We start from the raw sequence: 27,001 nt of genomic DNA, 5'->3' as shown, positions 1-27,001 counted from the left end.
TAAACATGGACCCACTGTATCTACAGACACAGAACATTCTAGAAGTCTCATCTTTGATCATATCCTTCTCTTTACCCCCCACCAACCTAACTGCCACCCTGAATTTTAGGTTAGTCACTCTCTTGCTTTTCATGATGGTTTTACTGTCTTTTATCTGATGTTTAGCAGCATCTCTGACCTCTGCTTACTTGATGCCAGTAGCACCTGCCTCTCCATTTGTAACAGCTAAAGGGGTCTCCAGATATTGTCAAGTGTTCCCTGGGGACAAAATCACCCCCAGTTGAGAACCACTGCTCTGAAGTGTTAGGATTCAGTGAAAAGGATTGAGTTTCCATGACTGACAGGAGAGAACCATTGTATAACCTTCCTTCCTTCCCTGCTGCCCCACACCAGCCCCAGGTTGGTGGCTGTGGACAGTGGTACATTCTTGTCTTTCGGTAGTGGACCTTTCCTGGTCCTGGAATTGGGCCTTTTCCTCTTACCAAGTGCTGGTGACTATTTTCTAAATTCCCACGGACCATGAGTCTACTTTCTATCTACCTCCATCTCTCTTTGCCCTAATCCCTCCTCCCTCGAGGTAGTTTTTATGGGCCTGATGAGAGAACCATGCTTATTGCATTTATGAATTGCTTCCATTTCTCCCCAAGCAAACAAAAAAGCATGTAATTTTGGAGATTGTCATTAAAAAAAAACATATTAAGTACATGTTAATAAAGTTAAAAGTGCCAATAAACCATAAGATGCACATATTTTAAACACACATTTTATAGCATTATTGATAGTTTGATATTGATTTGGGCTTAGGAGTTATGGAAAATATGCACATTGGTAGAAATGATGGGACCTTTTATTTTTAAAATTAAAATCTGAGAAATTTAAATTAAAATATATTTTGGTGTACACAGCTCTCCCATAACTTTGTGCATGGATTTTTTTTCAAGTGCAACGCAAACCTGTCCATGAATCCCAAAGCATTATAAAGTTGGCTCCACCTAGTGTGTGAAAGTATTCTACAGCTAGGGGGGAAAATGTGTACTGAAAATTTCTTGGTACTTCATTATGAAATTAGAAAAAAAAAAAAACTAACTAAAAGTGGACTACAAGCTATATTTGTGCCCTAGGAGGTGACACAGGCAGAAATGACCTTCACAGCGAGAGAGGAGACTCTTTTTGTATTGAAACATCAACGTCAAGCATGCCTGACATTTTGTTCTAACAGCCTTGCCTATTTTTTTTTCCCCTCCTGGATGGAGGTATTGTTTACAGGCACTGTCAACAAACATGGTGTGTCACTTCCACTGTGATATTCTCAGTCCTACTTGGCCAGATCCCCCTCTTCCGGTATGGAATCATATCAAGAGTCATGCTCATTTTCCACAGTTAGGTGAGCGATTAGGGCTAGGCCCACTTACTATGCTTTCAGAACCCTAAGTGATTTTCTTTATCACACTGAAATTCTTTATAGCTGTGAGCTTCTCACTGCAATAGAGTAGGCCCCTATTTCTAGGTTGTGTTTAATCTTGTTTCCTCGGAAGGATTCTGGCACATTCTTCATTTCTTTCAATCAGCATTTCCCAAATTTCAGCCATTCTCATGCTAACTTCATGACTTTTGCCCCCATTTTCTCTGTGGGGACTTAAAAAATTAAGAATGTATTTTAAAGAAATGATATAATGGAAATTACAAGTGGAAGTACATGTAAAATAAATATAATGAAGAAAACTGTTAGATTCTTACAAGGTGTATTGTCTGGATGTGCCTGAGCCTGAGGAAGGAGCTTTTTTGGTTACAAAGGGCAAGTGTTGAGAGATTGAAGACATATTTTAGCATCAAACAGAGACTTTTCCTGGGATGAAAGAAATTTGAAAGGACTTTTCTCACTGTGTAATTCCATGGTTATTTATTGTGGAGTCTGTGTGTCTGGATTTGAGATCATCTTGTGTCCCACACTGGCAGACTGCTCAAGATTTACCATCTTTGCCAAAGTAACTTCATCCCATTTTCCTCATTTCTGAAAGGCCTTATTTCCCCTGAAAAGCCTTTTCGAATGATTCTTTTCCGAGTACTTCCTTACTTCTTCTTCCATTAACAGGTATAAATTGTGCTGATATCTTGCATTTTCTCACTCTCTTTTCCAACTAGATTAAGTTACTTGAGGACAAAAATTGTGTGTTTATGTTTCCTTCTCACGAATGCCATTAATTTAATTCATGCTTGGCGTAAATATGCAGGGAAGCATGCTTCATCCCCCCCCCCTCCTTTTTTTTTTAAAGGTAAATCATGGTCAGAAGTGGTCAGAAAAAGCACCATGGTCAATTAATTAATCACTTAGCCCATTGACAAATAGTTATTGGGCGCCTTCTCTGGATCTGGAATGGTACCTGGTTCAAGAATGAGGAGGTGAACTAAATAGACATGGTTTATGCCTTCATGGAATTCAGAATCTGGTGTAGGGTGTGGGGCATAGACAACTAAAGAGGCGACTGTAGTGCACAGTTCTAATTATAGAATTAGTTTGCTTCTGTGATTGTTGGGTGGCTCACGTAAACTTGGAACAGAGGAGCATAAAAAAAGGCATGTGGGCTCTGGAATTTCAGACCCCAGATCTGCTGCTTATTAACATCTTGACTTTGGGCAAGCTACTCACCTCACTCAGTGTCCCTCAGTGTCCTTATTTAAATTTAAAAAAGATTAGATAAACATAAGGTGTGATATGCAAATACAAGGTACAGTTATCATTGTGACAATATGATGAATTCTGTCTTCTCTCCTACCCCCCAACTTTTTAAAAATATGGCAGAGAGAGACATGATGTCATTTTCCCCAAATATTCAAATTTCTTGCCTGCCACACTTGTAAATGAAAATACATTGATCTTTGATCCAGTACTAGAAAGCAAACATCCTTGTTAATGGGAGTATCATTGTGGATAGTGCTTAAAGACTGCAAAGCCACATAATTTTCAAATTGTCTTTTTAAATTAATAAGTGATTTGAGCATTCAGAGGTACTCCAAAACATTTCTCTCTTTAGGCTCTAAGGTCCCTGATAGCACTGATTTATGTCAAATATATCAAACAGTGCCTGGGATGTAGTAGGTGCTCAAAAAATATTTGTTGAATTTTGAACAGAGTCGAGTTCCTGGACCTCCCATCGATCCAGAAGTCAAAGGCATAGGCAAGGCTTTGGTGGGGCTACAGCTCAAGTGGAAGGGAAGCACAGCACCAGCAAGAATGGTCAGGGTGGCCTCCCAGAACAGAGGGGAGGCCCTGCTTATACAGAGAAAGTTCCCTTTCTGGTAGGTTCCCACTTGGGTCTGGTCCACTATGCTAATGAGGTAAAGGCATTTAAAAAAAAAAAGTGCCTCCTCCTGATTGGTTGGAATGGTCCCGTCCTGATTGGTCGGTATTGGCAGGTAACTCAGGCAGCTCACTGATGCTTTTCGGAGCCGGGGTCCTCAGTGTTGTCTGGCTCGTGTATGGGGCTGCATCTTGGCGGCATCCAGGTTCCACTTGGTAAGAGAAGTCGTTTCACGGGGACAGCCCACAGAAGGTATCCCAGGTGCGTAACGTTTTTCACTTGGGACTTGTTCCCATGGTCCCTAACTGTTAGAAGGAATGAGTTTTAATGAGAATATTTTGAGTTTTCCTTTTTTTTCCCCCCATGATTTTGTCCACATCTCTTAAAATTGAACCAATGTTATTTGATATTAGAAGCTAGATAATCCTGAATAGGAATGCTTATTATTCTCTGCATCTGCTTTGCCATCCTTGCCAGTAATACCTGGCAGGTAATTAATACTTAGTAAATGTTAAAATTAGGTAGCTCTGTTGGCACTATTTTTTTTTTTAAGGACACATGACTTAATTTTTTTAAAGCAAATATTTAATTTTTCCCTTTTTGTTAGTTTATGGCAGTATTACTTGAAATTACACAGGCCATTAATTTAAAATATTGGTTATTTTAGCATTTTACTATCCACATAAATATACACCTTGATTATAGGAAAGACTCCTTAGGGTGTAAATTAGGTACGGAACGCTAATATGTATTGAGTTTATTATGATTGATTGGATTTAATCAACAGACAGGAAGGATTTGTGTGCAAATATTGTTTTTCTCATTTTAAATCCTGTTTGCTCAGCATAACCAAAGCAGGATGTCATTAGTATAAGAGTCAGTACTGAGATGCTGTAGAAGTTTAGGAAATTTGACTAGTAAAACAAATTTAACATAAGGTGATCTATTGAACACAAAGAAGTTCTATTTGTTATAATTTTGCTTATTTAAATATATGATTTCCTGCTTGAATTCTGGGTATATTTATATAGTAAAAATACAAGTTAAAAACATAATTGGCATACTGAATCAGAGCAGAGGGTTCCTTGGGCTAGAATTTTTGCCTATAGCTAAGACAACCATTGAAAAGGCAGTAAGTTGTCCACTATCAAAAGTTATAGATTATCAACATCTTAGTTTTTGGTTATTCATCATGAATATATTATTCACGGTTACAAATATTTAGAATCTGTATAACCTCTTCAAATATCAATTTTCAAAAGCATTTTCACTGTTGCCTCTAAATAATAACTTTTCTTTGCCATAACTTGAAGTTTTTTGAGGCTCTAAAGGCTGACTTCTCATTCCCTACAGTATTCTGAAATCGAATCCCTGTTCCTTGCAGAATTTTGGTTGAGTGTCATTGTTTTCAGGCACTGTGCTAAGTATTTTTCATACCTTACCTCATTTCATCATCACATTAATCTGTCAAACAGGTAATATTCATGCCCCCATTTTACAGATGCAGATTTTAAGACTCAGAAATTAAATGACTTGCCCTAGGTAAAACTATGAGATCAATACAGTGTGTGTGTGTCTGTGTTGTCTACATTGCCCCACCACACTGTATTGTCTCCGATTGAAAAATGTTCTGTTTGTATCCGTAGGAGAGACATAGCAACTGTTCATTCATTTATAAAATAGTGACCTCTCAGAGTTTTGCCACCCACAGATAGAAACCATTTTTCTGGGTCCTTACTACATCTTGTACAAACTGGAGTTTCCATACTTCACTCTGTTGACTTCCATATCGCCTTCCACCATAGCATGATTGTCCACAAGAAGCAGTCTGTCTCTACCTGCAGCTCAGTTTTTGGAATACAAGTGTTACATTTACATGAATGGATTAGAAAGTTTAGCTGACAAAATATCCATCCCTTTCTTCCTATCTTTGTCCCCTTTTTCAGCTTCTCTGTGGACCATAAAGGATGTAGGTGGTTCTTTGAGTTGTTGATGCCCAGAGACCTCTTTCAGAGAGGAAACCTTGGGAAGGATGGATTCACCTTCCTTAGCATCTCAGGTGGTCTGTGGAGGCCATTTCTAATATCTGAATATTATGTTACTTTAAAATATTTTAATATCTTGACTCTTGCTTTAAAGAAGAAATAAGCTGAAGTCTTAGATGATGAAGACAGTGGTACACGGTCCTGTTTCAGTCATCACCCTTAAGAGGATGGCAGAGACATCCTGTGTGCTTATTTGCTCTTCAGTCTTTAATCACTTAAAAAAAAAGTTGACTACAATAAAAGAGAAGGCCACATTTTTCTTTTTAAATGAGTTAGGAGTTAACCACTAAAGTGAGAGAGAAACACCATGATTTTAAACTCCTGAAGTGGAAGATTTTATTTATCGTGAAGTCACATTGTAAGTAATTTTGGACCCCCACAATGGCGACAGCCTTATCTTCTTCTGTTTATAAAGGAAAGTAAATTGCAGTTTACTAAGTTTCTCATTTGAAGAAATGCCAATCAAAGTGGCATAATCTCATCAGTGTTTGCCTCCCCAGCTTTGTGTTGTCTCACAAACTTGGCCCGTATTATAGATTGTGGTCTGCTTATTGAAAAATACCCCAGATAACAAAGAAACAGCCTCTGTATCTCCTTTAATTCAGGAACAAGTATTTCTTTTGAAGTGAACCCTTAAGATAGAGAATATCAGAAAGCTCAAGATAGGGAATTAATCTGTTGTATTGATTATTATATTAAATGAAAGGCCAAACTATTATTTCGTGGATTTCTTCCTTCATTAATTGCTTAAAAATTGACTCCAGGCAACATTTGAGATGCCTCTTTGTCTATTATATTTTTATATTCAGGACAGATTTTTCTAAACAGTCTTAAAAAGCATTAATTTTTCTCTTTGGATGTTTGCATAAGCATCTAAACAGTTCTTTAACAATGTCAGAGTGAGCCTAAATCAAGTTTACCTGGGGTCATCTTGGTCTCGTCTGCTTTTCCTTTTCAATCTGAAAAGGCTTCTTTGTGTGCCAGGTACAATGAACAGTCTTTCAGAAGATGCTGTACCATCATTTTTACAGGGAGGTCTGTTCTTGGTAGTAGAAGAAAATAGAAACAGAATGATAAGAGATAATCGTGATTGAATGGTACTGAATGGGTATTTCTGCAGATAGGTAGTCATCAGAAATGGCCTTCAGTCAGGCTGTGAGGGTTTCAGATGAGAACTGCTGGACCACTTTCTTGTAACTTTGTCTCCCAGTACTTACTCATGAAGATCAGTTAGGTTCAGCAACTAAAAGCTTCCAGAGTATGTAATTGTGCTTCCCATTGATGCCTGTTGACTCCTTTGTAATTAATTAAATGCTGTCGGATTGTACTTTGGAGGGCGTTTCTTACTGATCTTTTTTTCATTTTGTCACTCATCTGTCCATCCTCCCTCCCTTCTTGCCAGCCAGCCAGCCAGCAAATATTTATCGAGCATTTACTATATGCCAGGCACTGAGAAAAAAATAAATACAAAGGACCCTGCCTTCATCAAGGACAAAAGACAAACAAATAAAATGATTATAAGTTGGATTAAATGCTGTGAAAGAAAGAAGCAAACTTTTGCTTTGCTTGGAGAGTGAACCACCAGAAGTGGGTGTTTTGCTTTAGGTAGGGAGGGCAGGAAAGATCTCTCTGAGGGAAAAATGTCAACCCTGTAAGGCCCTGCTCTGAAAGATGAGGAGCAGCCAGCCATGGGAGAGTCCTTGGAGGAGGGAGAGGGGGCCCCTGACGATGTCCTCTCCACCCAGTCTTAGGATATAGGCATGTATATGGGAGTTTGGCCTTCTTTGGTGTGAGCCCCTGAAAAGCAGAGCCCCTTGCTTCTTCACTTTGGTCTGGCACACAGCACCGAGAAGGCACCTCTCATGTGCTGGGCCAGTCAGTCAGTGTTTGTGTTGCAGGGCCTTTCAGTGCATCTGACTTTTCCCAGGATGGAGCATAATGGTATGTGGGGAGAAGAGGGGGTGTGTTTGTTACTCTTGAGAGTATTTCTTGAGTTTTATAGTCACGTTCATGGTACTCTTTAATTACCTCATAAGAAGGCTTTCACTGAACATTCAAAGCATATCCATAGTAATTCCAAGTGGATGCTTTAAAGGATTAAATTCTACAACAAATAAAGAGCACTTGTCTTCTGGAGTGTTTTCCTGCCTCTTTTAGATGATTTACATAGGATATATTATATTTAATTGTATATATTATAATACATTATATATTAGGGGTTCCTAGACCTGACTTCACATTAGACTTTTATGAGAATCTTTTAAAAAACACAGAATTCCAAACTATACTCCTGCAGAGTCTCATTCAGTCATTTGTTTGGGGCATGATCCTCGACATTAAATGTTCCTGAGTTGACTCTAAGGGAGTAGGGTGAGGAGAAGAGTCCTCAGGTGCTTCTGATAGGAGGACAGGCTTGGGAACTATTGGCTGGGATCATAATGAAACATTCAAAGAGTGGTTAGATGCTTCCTAAATTGGCTGTGGGAGGTAGTTCATGCGTCAGTATAGTGCTGGGTACATCATAAGCCCTCACCTATGAACTGTCACTAGGTCAACGAGCAGAAGTGCAAGTTGACCGGAAAGAGCAATGACTATCAAAGGAAAAGACAGAAGAAAATGGTGCACTTTGGGGGGCAATAAAACATTTGATATCCAAATAAAACGAGAAATCTGTGGTAATGGTTCTACTTTTCTTCAGCCGAGTTTTGGACAGGATAACAAGTAAAACCTCTTATCTCTTCTCTCACCCATTCAACATAGTGATTGAATTTTTCCTTCCAAAAAGATTCCAAGGCCCAAATTTAGCATCCAAAGAAAAACTTGGCTGTCACTTGGATTTGGGGCAAGCAGTAGTAATTAAGATTTGAAATGCATTAGAATACAGGTAATATTTTTAGTCTGCATTCGGTGTTTTATTTTTTAAATATTATTTTTCCTTTTCCTCTACTTGCATTTGAAAATTCTTATTTAAATTTAAGATATATACACACACATAAACATATATATATGTATATATATATACACACACACATATGTATATGCACTTAGGATACTCATCTGGATAATACAGATGTGTACAAGAGAATTACTTTCATGTTATAGATTAATTCATTTTAAAAATATTTGTTGAACATCAACTACCGACAGTTTATTCCACTAGGTTCTAGGAACACAGTGGTGAACCAAGCAGACATGGTTCCTACTGCTCCGAGACACTGGTTGAATAATTGGATCACTGCTTGAGGACTGGTATTTTATTTTATTTTTAAATTTTTATTAGTGTCAGATGTCAACATAGTGAATTGACAAATACATTACAGAGTGCTCCCCATAAGTCTTACTGTCTGTCACTGTACAAAGTTATTACAGTATTGTCAGCTATATTCCCCATGCTGCACTTTCTGTACCCGTGCCTTATTTGTTTTATAACTGGAAGTTTAATCCTCTTCATCTGTTTCGCCTATCCTCCCCCCGCCCCCCCCGGCAATCACCAGTTTGTTTCCTTGTATTTATGAGTCTGTTTCTTTGTGTTTGTTTGTTCGTTTGTTTTTTTTAGATCCCACATATAAGTGAAATTATATGGTATTTGTCTTTCTCTGCCTAATTTCACTATTCCCTCTAGGTCCATCCATATTGTCACAAATGGCAAGAGTTCATTATTTTTGATGGTTGAGTAATATTCCAGTGTGTGTGTGTGTGTGTGTGTGTGTGTGTGTGTGTGTGTGTGTATCTCACATCTTTAGCCACTTATCTTTCATTGGACACTTAGGGTTTCATATCTTACCTATTATAAGTAATGGTGCAGGAAACATAGGGATACATGTATCTTCTTGAATTAGTGTTTTTGTTTTCTTCAGGTAGATACCCAGAAGTGGAATTACTGGATCATATGGTTGTTCTGTTTTTAAGTTTTTGAGGAACCTCCGTACTGTTTTCAGTAATGGCTGCACTGATTTACATTCCTACCAACGGTGCATGAGGGTTCCTTACCGCCCCCCCCCCCCACATTCTTGCCAGTACTTGTCATTTCTTGTCTTTTTGACGCTAGCCATTTCGACAGGAGAAGGTGATATTTCATTGTGGTTTTGATTTGCATTTTCCTGATGATGAATGATGTTGAACATCTTTTCATGTGCCTGTTGCCCACTTGGATGTCTTCTTTGGAAAAATGTTTATTTGGGTCCTCTGCCCATTTTTTAATCAGATTTTTATTTATTTTTGGTGTTGAGCAGACCAGTATTTGAGTTTAGGGGAATGTATGTAATGTTTCATGAATTTTGTAGATGGTGGCATATATGCACATTTCAGTCAAGCTTTACTCCATTGGCTGGTGGGTATTTGATTGCTGTGGCCAAGAAGATTTTCCAAGAACACTGGCCTAATATAGATCTTTCTAAAGTACCATGAATAGGTGAACACATGCCCCTTAAAAGTAATTTTACTTAAACACTTATATAAACAGTCAATGGACAGCCTTCTTAGGGTGGTGGATTATCTGGGAGGAAAGGTCGGGCGATGTCATCAGCTGAACATGCCAGGGGAGCATTTGGCACCACTTTGTGTCCCTGCTGGAATGGCTAGAATTGATACCATTGGTTTCATGGTCAACACTTGAGAGCCCATGGAGGGTACAGATTTTCCCTGTGTGTAAGCACGTAATAAATCAGGGTTTTAGTTCTAAAACTTACCCGGTACCTTGTAACTTAATGCAATTTCAAATAGTGCCCAAAGTGAGAGTCCAGTCCAGTCTTTTAAGAGATAATCCCTTAAAGGTCCTGATATGGTCATTTCTTTTTTTAAACATTTTTATTGTTATGTTAATCACTATACATTACATCATTAGTTTTGGATGTAGTGTTCCATGATTCATTGTTTGTGCATAACACCCAGTGCTCCACACAGAACGTGCCCTCTTTAATACCCATCACCAGGCTAACCCATCCCCCTACCCGCCTCCCCTCTAGAACCCTCAGTTTGTTTTTCAGAGTCCATCGTCTCTCATGGTTGGTCTCCCCCTCCGATTTACTCCTATTCATTCTTCCCCTCCTGCTATCTTCTTTTTTTTTTTTCCTTAACATATATTGCATTATTTGCTTCAGAGGTACAGATCTGTGATTCAACAGTCTTGTACAATTCACAGTGCTCACCATAGCACATACCCTCCCCAGTGTCTATCACCCAGCCACCCATCCCTCCCACCCCCCCACCACTCCAGCAACACTCAGTTTGTTTCCTGAGATTAAGAATTCCTCACTGATATGGTTCACTAATATGGTCATTTCTTATGGTCATGCCTCCTTTACTTTATTTTTTTTCCCCACTCTGTCCTATTTCCCTTGGTTCTCTAGATCAGTCAGTGTGAATCAAGGATAACAGCCCTAACCACAGTCATAATCATGAGAGCTGTTTTTTAATTTAGAGCTTACTATATGCCAGATACTATGCCAAACACATCACTATATTATCTCCTTCAGTTCTAACGGTAACATACGGGATAGGCGCTTACCATTTCCCTTTCAGGTGAAGAATCTGGGGCACAGAAAGTTTGGTAAATTTGCACAAGGTCACAGAATTAGTAAGTGGTGGAATTTCAGCCTGGATAAGTTAACACCAGAACCTGTGTTCTTTATTTTTATGCCATTTTGTGACAGAGACAGGAGAAGAGAGGTTGGGTAGGTTAGTAAAGGGAATAGTGTAGCATCTTAGTCATCTCTTTACTCCCCTACCCAGAACAAATACCTGGTGTGTAGGAAGTGCTCAGTAACTCTAGTTAATGAATACAATTACTGCATTAGGGACCTGTATTCCCTATGCTACCCCTAGTCTTTCTATTTATTGGTCTTTAGTTTTGCCAGTCCTCTGTGCACTTTTCTGCACTTCTCTTCACCCTTTGTATCGTCATTGCTCCCCACCCCCCATGAACTATCATTACCTCCTACCAGGACTGTTGCAATAGCCAATCTTAGACCTCCTTTATCTGAGTCTCAAAATAGCAGCTAGAGGGAACTTCCTAAAAATTCAAATCTGAGCCCTTTGTTCTCCTGCGTATACAGCCTCTCAATGGTTTCCTGTTCACCTTGAATCAAAATCACCTCTTTCTACCAGGCTTACCAGATCCTGTGTGGTCTGGTGCTGGTCACTGCTTTGGTCTCATGGACACCACCCTTTTCCCTCCTTCTCTGTCCACCTTTCTTCTAATTCCCACCTCAGGATTCTTGCATGTATATATTGTTACCACTGCTCAGAAGACTGTTCTTCCATGTCCTCCTTACCCCCAACTGGTGACCCTGCTCAGACCTCGGTGCAGAGGTCCCCCTGCCCGAGAGAAGTCTTTTCTGACCCTTATATTCTAAGCCTTTCTAGCTCCCTGTAGCAGTTATTACTTGTATCATTATCTGTTTGTGTGATTATTTAATATGTGTGTCCCACTAGTCCATAAACTCCAAGAGTTTACCAATGCCTGGGACATAGTAGGTGTCCCATAAATATTTATTAAACAAAAGAATGAATGAATGAATGAACACATGAACAAAGACTAAAAAGACTAAATAGTTTGCCTGAGGCTCCTGGCTAGAGATTTCCTATTATTAAAGGGAAGTTAAGACAAAGATAATTTCATTACATTATGGAATTCGAGTTTGATTACGGCTTGTCGAGACTGCATTACTTTCCAATCATTTACTTTGGAGATAAACTCTTAGGCACAGAGAAGTGAAGTCACTTGTCCCGGGCACACAGCTAGCCCACGTCACATGTCTTTGTTCTGACCTTTGAATGATGTGTAAAGAGAAACATACATATTTTCATAGCTCTACAGGACATCTTTGGCGTGCTGAGTCTGTAGGAGCTCCATCAATATTTGATAATATTGATGTTGTCATGTTGGAATTTTAAAGTGTTGTTGGAGAACATGTGTTGTTATTTTTTTTCTTCTTGTACACCAGTGTGTCCAGAATTAATTGGGTGACAGTCTAAGAATACACAGATATGCGGCCTAAAGATGTGCACATCCCAAAAGATGGTGCCCACAGTTAGAAGCAGCTTGCATTTGGCTCCCAGCAGGACGGGGCAGGGACAGCCCTCAGATTCTTGGGGTCCAAGAGTGAGGAATGCTCTCTGGCTCTCTAGCCTGCCAGCAGGAGAGCATGTCCAATTATCAGCTGCAGTTCCAAAAATGTCTGAGATCGCCCAAACTGAGAAGGGACACAAGCAATCCCACAGCCCTCCTAGATTCTGGGACTGTATGAAATGTTAAAAATTCACCGGGATGTGAAATTACCTCTCTTTCAAGTTCTCTACCAAGGCGCAGCCGCTGTAAGCCTCCACCAGTACCTGTGCTGGGGAAGGCTAAGTGAGCATCCTGAGGTGCTCGCCTGGCTGCTGGGGCAAATTGCGGGCCTGCCTGGGTCCCAGCCTCACCCCCTGTGCAGGGTGAGGCAGCAATTTTGTCCCACAGGTACAGTAGGTACTGGATTAAACAGGTCTGCTGTTGCAGACAGACACCAGGCACCGTTCTAGCACGAGCTGTGTTTGGATTGGAGTTTCCAGGGCCTTATCAGGAGCCACCCCTAGTGACACAGCCAGTGCCAGAACTAACTTTGACTTTCACTCTTCGCCAAGGGCTTGCAGAACACCTTAAAGGAAAAAAGATGGAGGCGCTTAGAGTTCAGATGTTCATGCCTTGCTCCTTTGAAAGCCTGTATCTGTAAGTGAAGTTTTATTCTGGAAATAATCCCGGGACCACTTAACAGGAGCGATTTTTTTTTTTTTTTTTTTTAAAGGGGGAGGATAGAGTACGGGAATGTTTTATTGGGAGTTAAAAATACTGGAACTGTTACTTTGTGACTGTGGCTTTAATCAGCTTCAGCTGTAGCCTCTAGTATGTGGCTATGACAAGGATAACAACTAATTTGTTGGGGGGGGGAATCGAAATGCTGGCCCATTAGCTTTGTCTTCTTGTTTAAAATTGAATGTCGGTCTTAAATTAATAATGCCAATAAAGTGACCGCTTGAAAAATCTGAGAACAGAGCTTGATTTATGATTATGGGGTAGATTGCAGCTCAGCTTCGTCATGAGTAAAAAAGGATTTTCTTCACGAAAACGAGTGTGCTTAGCAGTAACATTTGTCAGAATTGTCCTATTGCAAACACTTTAGATTTTTTGCTCTCTCTCTCTCTCTCTCTTTTTTACCTGACTGTGGAATAGTAGCAGTTGCATTTATAAATATCTCGTTTGCATTTCTGTATATTGATTTTTTTTTTTTCTCTTTGAGAGGAAAACAAAACATCCAAATATCAGAATCATCTGCCTGGCATATCAATGTAGAACAAGTCTGAGATGGGCAGTTTCAAAGAATTACTAAAAAAGAGAAAGACTAAGTAGATGATAGCACGTCCCCCCCCCCCCCACCCCCGCCTTAACATTTACTTTCAGTATTAGGTGATAAGATTTGGAAACAATACTAAAAGCTATGTCCCTCAGTTGAATACGCATTCAAGCAAATCAGCTTATGCAAAAGCCACCTCTGGAGCTTAATAATTATTTACTGAACGTTCCTGGGTCATGAGAGAGGTTCTGATTAAGTCAGAAAAGCATTATGTTCAGCAGCTTGTGAAGGTGTGTTTAAAGACGGCAAGAATAATGGAAAAATACTAAATGTAGCAGAACTATTTTTAGAATTTGATTCTTAAAAAATAAATTTCCACAAATTGAAGTGCGGTTGAAGTTCATAATGTTCAGTAGGTACATCTTTAGAAGTTCTCAGAGTAGCTTTTAAAATGATTTCTAATTTCTTGCGCTATTTTGGCAGTATTTTGTTTTCATTGATACTGTTTTCATTCTGTAGGTCATTAAAACAGTTTAATTACTTACCTCTCTGAAATGATAGAGCATTTTATGAACACAGTTTATGTATTTTAATTATGTATTCAAAATGTCATTATCCTAGAAACGTTATAAATTTCTGCTTCGCAAATCAGATAATAGTTAAGGAGATGATGGCTGCTCTGTGTGACTCACACCCAAGATGTACTGTGCAACTTGCTAATTTTTTAAATATCAATTTTATGCAAATTAGTGGATGGCATGAGTGGATAAAACATGCCACTCTGATGCAGCCTAAGGACAGTAATGATATCACCCTTGAATTTACACCAAAGTTAATTCTTAATTTGAACTACTTTTGCTTAATTGATTTTGAATTTCTTTTTCTGGTTAAAGGAAATAGTCACCATAGGGGCATGCTTCCCTTCTGAACTCTCAGAAGGAAATTCTTAGCACACATCTTTGATAAAACTGTTCACTGAGCTGTTGCCTGTTAAATTCTTTGTGCCTGTTCTTTTAGGGAGGGTGCACACTGTGAATTAATTGTTTCTTTTGTATTTTCCTCTAGGAAAGCAGAGGAACACCATAGCAGAAGGCAACATACTAAGAGTGTTGGCTTCCTAGAAAATACCTTGTCAGTTTTCACTAGTTTTGAGATAATTAAGAAGATGCTCAGAGGATGCCAAATCAAGAATTAAAACATAGTTTAGTTATATAACTTCTCCTTATTGTTCATGGTGTGCCGGCCACCATTCCAAGGGTCTTACCTGTCCTAGCACACTGAATTCCCATACTTGCTCTGTGACAAAGGCGCTTTTTTCTACTTCCATTTTGCAGATGAGAAAATTGAGGTTTGGGCAGGTGAAGAATCCTGCCCATGTCGTGTAACTGAGAAGTGATAGAGCCAGGTTTTCGACCTTAGGTATTCTGGCTCCAGAGCTTATGCTAATCTCTGTTATTATGCTCTGTGCATTTTCATTAAGATAATGAACGATTTGATGTTTCTTCCTCTGCCTTTTTATTGAGTGGGTTTCTCCAATGCACACATTTCTGAATTACTCCATCGGTTACTCATTTGAGCTTTTGGGGGCCGCAGTTACTACAGTGCCACAGTATTTGTCTATCAAATATAGTTCCTTATATCAAGTTCACTATTGATTATAATTATAAGGCAATTATTTGGGGCAAAAGATCTACTAAATATATACATTGATTATAAAATCCATTCTGAATTGAGAAATCTTAAAATGTAGAGGGAAAGTTTGTCTCAGAATTAAGGAAATGTAGTAGGTCTCTAGAGCCCAGAGCTCTTTGGAAAAATGTATTCTCTGTCACTGGATGATTCAAGCAAATGGTCTGATGAAAGGTCTTCCAACATAAGATTCTAATATCTGATTTTAATAGAGGTGGGATATTTGTTAGGATAGAGACACCAAATTTATTCATTGAACAGGTATTTATTTGAGCCTATGAGGTGCCAAGTAGTCCTCTGGGTGCTGGGGAGTCTATATGTGAATAAAATATAAAAAAATCCTTTCCTCGTGGAGACCAGATCATGAAGGACTATGCACATTTCAGCTCCATTCTGAAGTCTGGGCCTCATCCTTACAATCCAGAGTGGCTGCTGGACCTCCAGCCATTACAACCAAAGTCCAGGAGATATGATGGCAGAACTTAGACATGAAGCTAACCTAGCTCCTGAAAATCTGGGAAATGTTGTGAGTAGCAGTGTACCAGCTAAACTGAGGAGAAAATAGGAAAATGAATATTGGATTGTTTGAGTTGTAGATTTTCGGCCGAAATTTTATTTTTTTCAGAATGATATTTTCTAAAATGTCACAAAAACCAACTGTTGTATTCCAGGGCACATCAAAGTGGCTTAATAAAAAATGGAGATTGACTGGTCTTTGCAAATCAGTATCCAATGTGCAGGGTTTTCAGGGCTTCAAGGATCATTTGATTCAGATGCTCAGTGTCATCCACATGCTGGCTCCTTCTTGTTCTCCATCCTCTGTTTCTTCGTTCAGTTTACATTACTGTTTCACCTAGTCTGGCTTTCTTTTCAGTTGGCCCAGGAAATTCCAGACTTACATTCCACCATCTTTCCAAATCTTTGCATAAGGAGAGTTCTTTTACCCCAGTAGTTGCAGTCACAGGCATAGGGCTGCCTCTTACTGGACCATCTTGGGGCACAAGCCCATTCGGTGGATATGCTGATTGGCTAATCCTGGGTTGTGTTTCTATGTCTGGAGTTAGTAGCACATCATAACCTCATGCACTGAAAGTGAGGAGCCTGGTCCTTCATGGTGAAATTGGGGTACTTTACCAAGGAAGTGGGACAGGATACTAGGCTGCTCCTGAGGCCATCATTTGTACTTTTGATTTCCACACAGTTTTGCAACCTTTGCATCTCGGTAGCTATGTACTAGACATGCATCAAGGAAGTCTTCGTTTTGAAACATTGTAGGTATAGTATCATGTCATGTCGTATAATAAATAAATAAAGCTTGATATGAAAGACAGAAAGCTCGAGTGTGGGGCCACCTTAACTTTATCGCCTTTATAACTTTTTGATGGCCTGGCTCTCAGAGGCAATTTCCTGAAGGGAATTGAGTGTTAAGATTATGCCAGCCCATAGTGGCACCTGTGGAAAATGAAGAACATTTGTGGTCATAAAATGAGGAAATGGCATTCTCGTATCATTCAACTTCATCTTTTAGTAAGAGTTGACATTCTCCCTAGTTAGAGTGTATAGAAGTGAGAAACTCTGGGAGTGGGGAAAATAACCAACTTAAAAACTCATGATGAAAATTGCCTGAAAGAACATTGGTCATATATTATAGAGGCCTCTTGAACATTTTTGATCATCCTTCCTAGTTAAATTTTTTCAAGCAAACTCTCTCAACATATTTTTATTTTATTTGTAAATTATAAACAGGTTTATAATGTTTATATGTTATACACATTATTTTATGTTACATTATAATTACATTACATTATACAACATGTACAAAAATAGAAAATAAAAATGATGGATAAAATATATATAAAGAAATGTTCTAATCTTTTCTTCCTGAGCCCCAGAAAATCATTTTTTGAACCCTCCTTTGTAGAATATTGATATACTGGGAGTCTTTTTAGGGTTCTCTTTAACTTTGATCTAATCAGTTACTGAGATTATTCTTACTGATACCTGTTGGAGGTCCAGCTTCAAGAATATTAATCCTGAATAGATGCAGAGTCTCCAGTTTTTACCAATGAATTAGGGTTTAGGTGTGGAAAAGTGAAGATTTCAGTTTTTAACATAATGTGATTAGTGGTGATTCTTTTAGAATGTTTTCCTCCTTTCGTACAATGGAAGGTACAGAGCTTCAAAGCGCAGGAGTGCTGTCCACTTAGGACACCATGATCTCCCTCACATCTAGCAGAACCTGGCTTTTGGGAAGCATCCAAATATTTGGTGAAGGTGAAGGAAAGGAGAGGAGAAAGACAAGCTGTACTGTGCAGTCCTTTTTATTTTCTCTGTGCCAGAAACCTGTAGTATGTATTGTCTGAGCTGGTAATGTTACCAGAAAAATTTTGGCAGGTTTTCATTTTTTTTTTCTTGACCAGTAAAACCCAGAGTTGATGATGACAGAAGTCCAGAAGATGTTAGTTTTTGAAGCCGAACTATGAAATCTAGTGCTCTGATATGTACATGAGTGACCACTGCCTTAGGCATTTTAAAGTACAAGTAATAATATCTTTTCTTATTGGTGCTTGGTTCTACCGTACATGGTAAAAAGGTCATCCTTATGTTTATAGAGTGATTACTTGAGAAGGAATGGGAAGGTTAAGATAATGGAAAGGCTGGTCATTCTGAAGTATTGAATACCCAGACTGTCATTTAAAAAGATAAATCCATTGACCAACTCTTACTTCAGTGATTTGTGCACTTGGAGGCACTCATAGAAGATTCTTAAGAATTTCTTTTTGCTGACAGAACAAACTAATTTGGGGGCAGTTTCTATAAATCCAGCCTTTTGGTTCCTTTTTCTTAGGATAACATAGTTGTATTGTGACCATAAAGATCCATTGGCACTTTCTGGACAGATGTTTTTATTTGTTTGGTTTTATAGCCCATTTGGCAGGAGTGAGTAGTCCCCATTTCATTCCATTCCACATGTTGAAATCAGAGTAATAAAGACTTCAGAGCTCTTGGCAGGCTTGCTGGAGGTGGGGAATGGAATGAATTTCCTCAGATGTGGAAGAAAGTGTTCTCACCTAAGAATCAGAGCTGCTAGTTTCAGTCCCTACTAAACTCCTTAGGTATTTCACTATTAGTTTCTGAACATGGTCAGGCATCAGAAGCAGCTGCAGAATTTTTGTAGACATATTAATTCCTGAACCTCACCTTACCGGAAATCCGAATTTCCAGGGATGGACACTGGAACAGCGTTCTCAGCTAATTTTGTGGCAGCCACTCTTGCATTTGGAAACTTCTGTGCCTTAACCTATCTATGACCTGGCTTTCTCACCTGTGTGCCTTCCTGTGTCTCCACTGTGTATTTGAACCTCAGCCATTGTGCTTTCCTGGACATAATTACATTATACTCCAGTGCAGGCAAATGCTAGGCTTTGAGCTCTATCAACTTGATTATAATGAAGATTAATTTTCCCTGGAGAAAAAAATGCTAGGATTTTTACTTTATAACTCATGAGACAATTGCAGGATAAATAATCTCCCTCCACCCCTGCAAAACTGTGTCCCATTCTCTGAATTAAATAGGGATTCCCTATCTTAAGAGATAAATCTGCTGTCATCCAAACTTGCATATGGGCTTATACAAAATTGCTTCTTTGCATCAAAAAAGAAGTAGCAGGTTCATGGTTTACTGTTTCTTCTACTATTAATTTTGAACTCTGCTCCAGTTTACTGGACTTTGTTCCAGTCGTGCTAATTTTGTTTACGTCTATCATAGATTTTAATCCTCATCACCATGTTGACAGGCAGATGTATTAAACAGTCTTTATGAATAAGGAAAACTGAAGCTCAAAGGCATTGACTGACTCGTCCACAGTCACAGGTTAGTAAGTGGCAGAGCTGGACTCTGCCTGAGGAGTTGAAGAGAGGAAACACAGGAAAGAGTGTGTCATCTCCTTCAGCCTAGAGACTACATTTCAACTGACATCTGGTTTCCTACCATGATATGGAGACCAAACTGAACCATAAGGTCTACTAAAGGGATATTGGCATCACTGTCAAAGATGAAGGTATCTTGGGTGGGCCAATGTCATTTGGATTTCATGGAATATCTGATATATTTAAGAGGTTAATGAAAGCAACGGAATTGACTATTTGAATTTAGGAATATATGAGATATTTTGGAGCACATGTCCACATACCTGCGCCATCCCAGAGAGAATGGGGAGGCTTTGAAGGTTAAAATACAAATTCAGCCATGGAGTTGGGAACTCAGGCCCCATGGGTGGCTGCCTGGTGTCCATCTAACAGCTGCTGTGTTGAGGAATTTAATGTCGGTAATATTAGCGCAGTCACAGCCATGCATTAGGGAGGTGGGGTTTGGAGAGGATCAGAGAGGTTGAATGGCTCATTAAAGATCAGGCTGCTCAGCAGTGACTGAGCTAGAACTTGTGTCCGGTTGATGGCCTTCCTTCTCGAATCCCGTTGAGAAATTGGCAGCTCTCGGGGAAGTTGTGTGTCAGGTTTCCGTGCTCCAGGGAATTGCTAGTAACGGCGTCTGCCTTTCCTTTACTTGGCTTTGAAAGGGTGATTTCTTACAGTGAGAGAGACACCTTCCCATGTGGATCTATTTAAGAGTCAGATAACCTGGATAACTGACTTAATTTTAGGGCATCTCAGAAAAATGTCTGTGACCATGGCTTTAAACTGTGTGAGATTAGAAACCAGGTATTCCCAGCACCTGGCACAGAGAGAACACTCACCGTGTAGTTGTTGAATAAATGACCTTTACATAATCTGATTAAAAGGAATCAGACTCACAGAATTAGGATTACCTAATGCAGATTGCGCTCCAGGGGCCCCGGATGAGTTTGGTTAGCTTTTAAAATTAAATTCATCTGGACGACTCTCCTTGCTTATCTTAAATGACCAAAGCATCAGGTCCTCATTTTACACATAAGCTTTTGTAGCCACACGTAATGTTCTCACGTAAACCGCAACTTTGAGTTTAAAACCTGATGCTCCTTTGTCCTGCTCACACTTTGAAGGGTAGATATCTTCATTTTTGTCTATAATTGCAGATTCAATTATTTCTAAGAGACAGGGGTCTTTAAAAACTGTCAAGTAAAGCTGAGGATCTGGGAGTCGTCTTTAACAATGTAAAAAGACCCTGCAGGGAGTATGTGCAGAGTGACTACAGTCTTCCTTTTGCATTTTTTTAGAAGATTTATTAAAATAATTTCAATTAGCCGAGCTCTGCTACATTTCTTTATTGGAGTTTCAATTTATTTATAGGGGCGTACTGTATAAATATGCATATTTTTTTCTGATAGGCTATCTCAGCAAATGCTTTAAATGATATCATTGTGAACTTAAAGTCTGAAGCCTTAGTGTGGTTGATAACTGGTAATTTTAATTTAAGATGTCTCAAGAATGCTTTACTGTTAATTGAAAGGATTTTTTCCCCCAGTATCACAGCCAATGGCTTGTCTTGAGCAGCTAATTAGTGCGATTATTCCACAGCTGCATTTGCTACAGCACAAAGGTTTGCTCCTGTTTTTATCAAAAGGATCAGTCTCTCTGGGAATGTTTTAACCTGACAGGCTTTGAATAGTAAGACCCGTTATTTATTTATTTATTTTTTAAGAGCTGCTCCCCGGCCCTCCCACCTCCCGCTTCCTTTCTTCGTTCAAGAAGCTACATTTGAGCTTTGAACACACACTCAAAAGTGGGAAAATACATTTGCTTTTTATGTTCTTCTAAGTAGAGCCTTACCTGGTGAATAGATTATTTTGAGTAACGTCTAGGTGTTCTTACCATGTGGATGAGTGCATGATATTAAAATAAGAAGCAGAGTATTCACATTGTTCAGTCTGTGCGTGTCTGTAGGAAACTGTAAAAGACAGAGGGTTTAGGTTTTCTGGAATGCTGAAGTTGTCCACAAGAACCAAGGCACTGGATACTCTCAGCACTTTCCCTTCCTACGGTCAAAATACAGTCAGTGTGATAGACCCTGTCTCTTTTTCTCCAGGCAAAGGGTGACTTTGATTACCAAGTCATTCCTTCATGTTTGTAAATTAATTCATGTTCTTAAATTAGAGACATATATTTTGCCATTGAAAAAAAATATTTTGGCTTTATTATAATTTAGCGGGGAAAAACAAAAAAAAAGAAAGAAATTAACCTCTAATTCCACTCTACATCTGAAAGCTAAGATCACCTTGATACAGTCCCTACTAGGCATGTGTATTTGTGTACATACATACACACACCTTACTTATTTTAAATTAAAACATAAATACACTTTTGATTGCTACTTTTTATTTTATTCTTATTATATACTTTTCTCACTTTGTAGTTGTGCAGTTTTTGAAAAAGTAGTATGTTATCAAATTCATATATTACAACTTACTTTTTTAAAACCAATTTTATGCTTAAATCTTTTAAATGGCTTTGTTTTTCCCCCAGTTTTATTGAGGCACAATTGACAAAAGTTATATGTATTTAAGGGTGTATAACGTGATGATTTGATTTATGTATACATTGTGAAGTGATTACAGTCAAACTAATTAACACGTCCATCATGTAGTTGCTATTTCTTTTCTGTTTCTTTCTTTCTTTCTTTTTTTTGCTATGAGAACACTTAAGATCTACTCTTGCAGCAAATTTCAAGTGTACAATAAGTTTTATTACTATAGTTGCCATGATGAACATTGGATCCCTAGAACCTGATCTCATAACTAAAAGTTTGTGCCTTTTGACCAGTATCTCCCCTAATAATTTATGTAGTCATTCTCATATTAGGGAGGAAATTTAGGTGGTTCAGAATATTTTGCAATTTGTAAATAGCTTTGCAGTATCAGGTTTTCCATATTTCTGAGTTACGTTTTTAGGAAAACTGTCCATCGATGAAATTTCTGAGTCAGATTGTCTGAACAGTGTTACAGCTTTTTGATAATGTTGTTTTTCTTGTGCTTTTTGTAATATGCCTTAAAGGACTGTGCCAGCAATGGTTCAGACTAGCATTATCAGGACACTTGTTCTGGTAGTGAACATTTATTTTTTTTAATTAGGTCATACCTCGAACACTTTTTTTTTTCGCAGCTGGCGTTTCTAAGTTTATTATATTGTGTAGATTAAATTCCAACCATAAATATATTTCTTCAGCACTTTGAATGGCTGCATAGTATTGCATTATATGATCCTATCATAATTCCCTGAATTGATTTCCTATGGTGAGTAGTAGGTTAACTGCTGATGTAATTTTTATCATGTAGTTTTCTGGAACCATGTGAGGGAGAAACACAAACATCTCCTCATCTGTTAGCATGTTTTGTTACCTGCAGAGTTTGAAGGTTCCTATCTTTAAGGAGTTCATAAGGATGGCCAATGGCTTAAAGGCTTTATTTTGTCTTTCGTTGGAAGGTGAAGACAGTACTGGGGTTTATACTCAAGGGAGAAAGCTAAAGCTTCACATATTTCCCTGGATGAGTGACTTCCTTGAGGGTGAACATTTTCTCAAATGTTACTGTTTTTCTGTTTTCAGGTACTAAAAGATTTTGCACTGTTTGCCCTAAACAGAGATTTTTTTTTTAAAGAAAACCATATTGCTGGAAATAACGAAAAATTCTAGCTAATAATAATAGCAATGACAAACCTTTATTGAGGTAGTACTACATGGCACTCATTGTACTAGGCAATTTATGTACATTATTTTATTTAATCCGCACAAAATCCCGAAGAGGTAGGGCCATAAAGTATAAGGAATGTAACAGAAGTTTTTAAACCAGCTCTCCTTGATAAATGAGTAAATGTGTAAAAAACTATTATTATCCGTCTTTCCCGGATAAGGTAACTAAGGCAGAGGGAGGTTGAATAACTTGTTGATACTGTAGAGCTGGCAAGATAAGCAGTCGCAACCCATATTTAGGAAAATTAGGAAGTCTTTTTGTCCTAACTTAGGACTAGTGTTTAAGCTTTTTCTGTAATTTTGGATACAGCGAGCACCAAAACCATTAGAAGTAGGTCGCATGGGGATCTCGCAGACACGTGTAGGAGAGAGCTTGCCAAGATGAATCAGGAGAAAAGACCGTACAAAGAAAACCAGACGGAGAATTGCGTTGTCAAACCAGCTCGTCCTCTGCCCCCTTACCAAAGCCTGAAGTCGAGCCCTGTGTTAACATTCTGGTCCAAATGCTTCTTTCATTAATGGTTTTTACTTCCCATATCCTTGCAGAATTTCCCCATGACAAAGTTCACCTTTTCTTTAAATTATTCCGCGTTAGTAAACATCTTAGACATCTTCAAGGAATTTAGATAACATGTAGGAGTAGTTATTTGGTTAGATTCAGTTATGAAAAAGCAAATCAAGCAATTTATTTTTAAATGTGGAAATCTGGGTGCCATTAAGACGCACTGCTTCTTGGCACTTCATATGGCGGCGCTATATTTGGTGGTGATGAGTAGTATGTGGTATAAAATGTTAAAAAAAAAATAAGCCGCATGATAAAAATGCCTAGATGCAATCAAGCCGACTTATTTTAATTCAACTCCTAATGACTTAAATCCTGTCACCTCTTGATTTTCAATTATGTGGAGTACCATTCTGCGACTTGATTATAGTCACACAGGCTCATTTCATAGTTGGGTGCAATTTAGGATACCCCCCAAAATGCAGACGAGAGGTCTCATTAGGAAACTAAATGTTGTGCCTTTTTTTTTTGGTTTTCCCACAGCAGTTCCGAGGAGCATCCTGGGGCCTCCAAGCCTCCGATAAGCTCCTCCAGTATGACATCACGCATCTTGCTACGCCAGCAACTCATGCGTGAGCAAATGCAGGAGCAGGAGCGAAGGGAGCAGCAACAGAAGCTGCAGGCCGCCCAGTTCATGCAGCAGAGAGTGCCTGTGAGTCCGACCCCAGCCATAAACGTCAGCGTACCCACCACCCTTCCCTCTGCCACCCAGGTGCCGATGGAAGTCCTTAAGGTACGTGTCGCTCTCGTTGGCGGGGCCAAGCCCTCTTCCAGACCAACATTTTCCATTTCCTAGGTGTTTTATTTATCTCGTGTTTTTGGTCAGATTAACCCGTCTGAATCCTATCTGTCTTGTTGGTGCCAACTCTACTGATGCTACATGGCTTTGCATGCTCAAAGAAGGGCGCAAAGTAATGGAGTAGTAGCCCTCACTAAATGGGGGAAGAGTGTCGGTGTTCCACGAGAAATAGCAGGTAGGAATAGGCATCAGGTGTGTTGATATTTTTCCATATTTTCCTTTTGGGAAAGTTTCAAAATGTCTAAGTTACCTGAAACGAATCTCTTCTAATAACTTAATGTATTTTTTTCCCCGCCTCCAAATGTTCCATGGTGATTCTTTTAATTTTCTCTTTATTTAGTAAGCAATCTTGACTCTAGGATCTGACCATTTTAGAAAGTCTCTTCTGGGATAAAACTGTAGGAGAGCTTTCTTCACTTTAATAACCGAAATGCATCATCCTTTAACTGAAGTGGTCTGTTTTGGGGCTCTTTGATTTCTTGCTAGAGTAGAAACTGCAGGAGCTTGTTAGCATCATTCTATCAGGGACATATAGCTTCCTAATTACTGGGGAAAACTGTAACAAGTCTAAGAATAGAATTCCATCTCACACGTGTGTCCTCCACATCACATTGGACATACTCCTTGTTTAAAGATAAACATTCCAACTCTTCAATATGACTGAGGCAAGGAAAGCTAAAAGGGCAAGTAAGGGAACTTCCTTGCTTAAAAGAACCTTTTTTTAACCCATTCACCTAATTGATTCATTTGAAAGAGTCCCAAGTGTTAGTGTTCATTAAACAATGTGAACTTTACACACTGGTGATTCATTGTTGGTCTTTGCATTCATTCGTGTGCTCAGATAAAAACATCTCCCACCATTTAAAGTTTACAATTAAAGTAAATAGAGGGATGATGTATTATAACTGGAAGCAATATATGATTCTTACCAGGAAGTGGGAAAGATTCTTGAAAAACAAATTTAAAGTCAGTTGTTTTTTATTTGCATAGACTCTTTTAAGATGTAGTGATGAAATAAGGAAGCTCTTTCATGAAAAAACAAGCAGAAATTTGGTGAGGGCCAAAAAGATCCAAACAGTTTAGCATATAATATTACTCTGATGTGATTGAAGTTCTAGATATTGCCACAATTAATGGATATTTTTTCCCCTCCCCTCCGCCCCCATAAAGGCAAGTTTTCCTTTGGGAATAGATTATACATTCAATCTTTCCATTGTGCTTGGGTGAAAATTGACAAAAACCAAGTTTTTTGGTGTTCACAGGAATCACAGTTGTTTTGTCTATGCCTTTTAAAGTTAGATGAATTTAAAGTTTTATGAGTTAAATTATAATAAAATGTGGAGAAATATGTCTGTTTTTTTCACCATAATAGTCTACTTTTTAAATCTGAAGGATACATTGTAGAAGAGATGACATGGATTTGTGCTAGTAGTGATTTTTGTCCAATTCAAAGGTAATGTTTCATATTGTATTAAAGTATATTAATTGCAATCAGTATTTCTGTAAAGGCAATTACATGTGATGGTGCGGAAATCACCCCGTATGCAAATGCATTGAAATACCATTTCTGTATCATCTTAAAATGGATATCATTCCTAAATGTTTTATTACTTAAAATGTTATTTTGAAAATGCTTAGAATGAAAACCTATACTATGTGGTTTGAATAATACACCCATTTTTCCGTATATGTTGTTGTGTCCTGGTAACAGTGGCTGGAGCTACAACCTTCAATTTAGGTATCACAGAAAAATGTCCCAAGTTAAAGCACAAATAAATTATTAGACATAGAAATCCCAAGCTAACTAAAAATGAGCAATTGGTAAATCTGTATTTCAAGATGAATATAGTTTAAGTTGCGCATTTTTATACTTCAGTATATAAAGTAGTGAAGTATGTCATATAAAAAAAAGTATAGTTGGTATAGGAATGCAGACGGGTTTGATAGCTGTTTATACAAATTGTAGTGCCCTTTGATAAAAGACCAAATAAAAATATGTGATTTCCTATAAAATGACATTATAAGAAATTCAAATAATATTTTTGGGGAGAGTAGTATGTAAGGGATGGCTCCAGATACTTAAGGATTTGGTACTTAAAAATAGTTTACATATTTTCAAAACTTTTATATATGAAAATATTATTATGAAAGACTTACTATAGAAAGGTAAGTGAGAGAAATGTGGTTTTTTTTTCTTTTCCCTTTTATGGTTTTTAAATCATAAGCGTAATTTTGTAAAGTTAAATTGTAAAGTTCATAGTAAAAACAGTTAATTTGCTTAATCTTGGACTGTTTTTTTATGAATATACATTTTCAAGGAATGAGTAATAGCAAATATAGTAATTGAGAGCATTATGATACAGATTATGTTGAACATATTTTTTCATAGTGTAGCGTCAGTAAATTCTTCATTTAATTTTTGAAGATTTAAATTGCTAAAACAGAACATACCTGCTTCTCAGGGGAGGTCGATGTGTATAGTCAGATGTGGTAGCAAGTGCTATAGAGAATCCTGGTTAAATCTCCCCATCTCCTACTGGTTTTCGAGAACTTGATGGAAGATCACACACGCACACTCATTACCAACATTTTACTATCA

General features: G+C 38.3%; 1 protein-coding gene across 4 annotated transcripts in view; it reads left to right on the top strand.

Moving 5' to 3' along the window:
• The window catches only part of MITF (melanocyte inducing transcription factor), a 215,328-nt gene that overhangs the window by 104,090 nt on the left and 84,237 nt on the right, over nucleotides 1-27,001 (top strand). For 2 of the 4 annotated variants that reach the window (XM_028110372.2, XM_028110371.2), the window contains exons 2-3: nucleotides 12,965-13,049; nucleotides 24,087-24,336. In XM_028110372.2, the coding sequence (XP_027966173.1) occupies nucleotides 12,994-13,049; nucleotides 24,087-24,336 (306 nt within the window). In that variant the 5' untranslated portion in view covers nucleotides 12,965-12,993. The remainder of the gene's footprint in view (nucleotides 1-12,964; nucleotides 13,050-24,086; nucleotides 24,337-27,001) is intronic. The other 2 variants (XM_028110370.2, XM_028110369.2) reach the window with 1 other exon arrangement.

This window comes from Eumetopias jubatus, unplaced genomic scaffold (assembly GCF_037043125.1).
Source record: "Eumetopias jubatus isolate StellerSeaLion01/CBP00866 unplaced genomic scaffold, mEumJub1_p1.0 scaffold_1, whole genome shotgun sequence".
NCBI classification, from domain to species: domain Eukaryota; kingdom Metazoa; phylum Chordata; class Mammalia; order Carnivora; family Otariidae; genus Eumetopias; species Eumetopias jubatus.
This window is presented reverse-complemented; position numbering and strand designations above follow the sequence as displayed.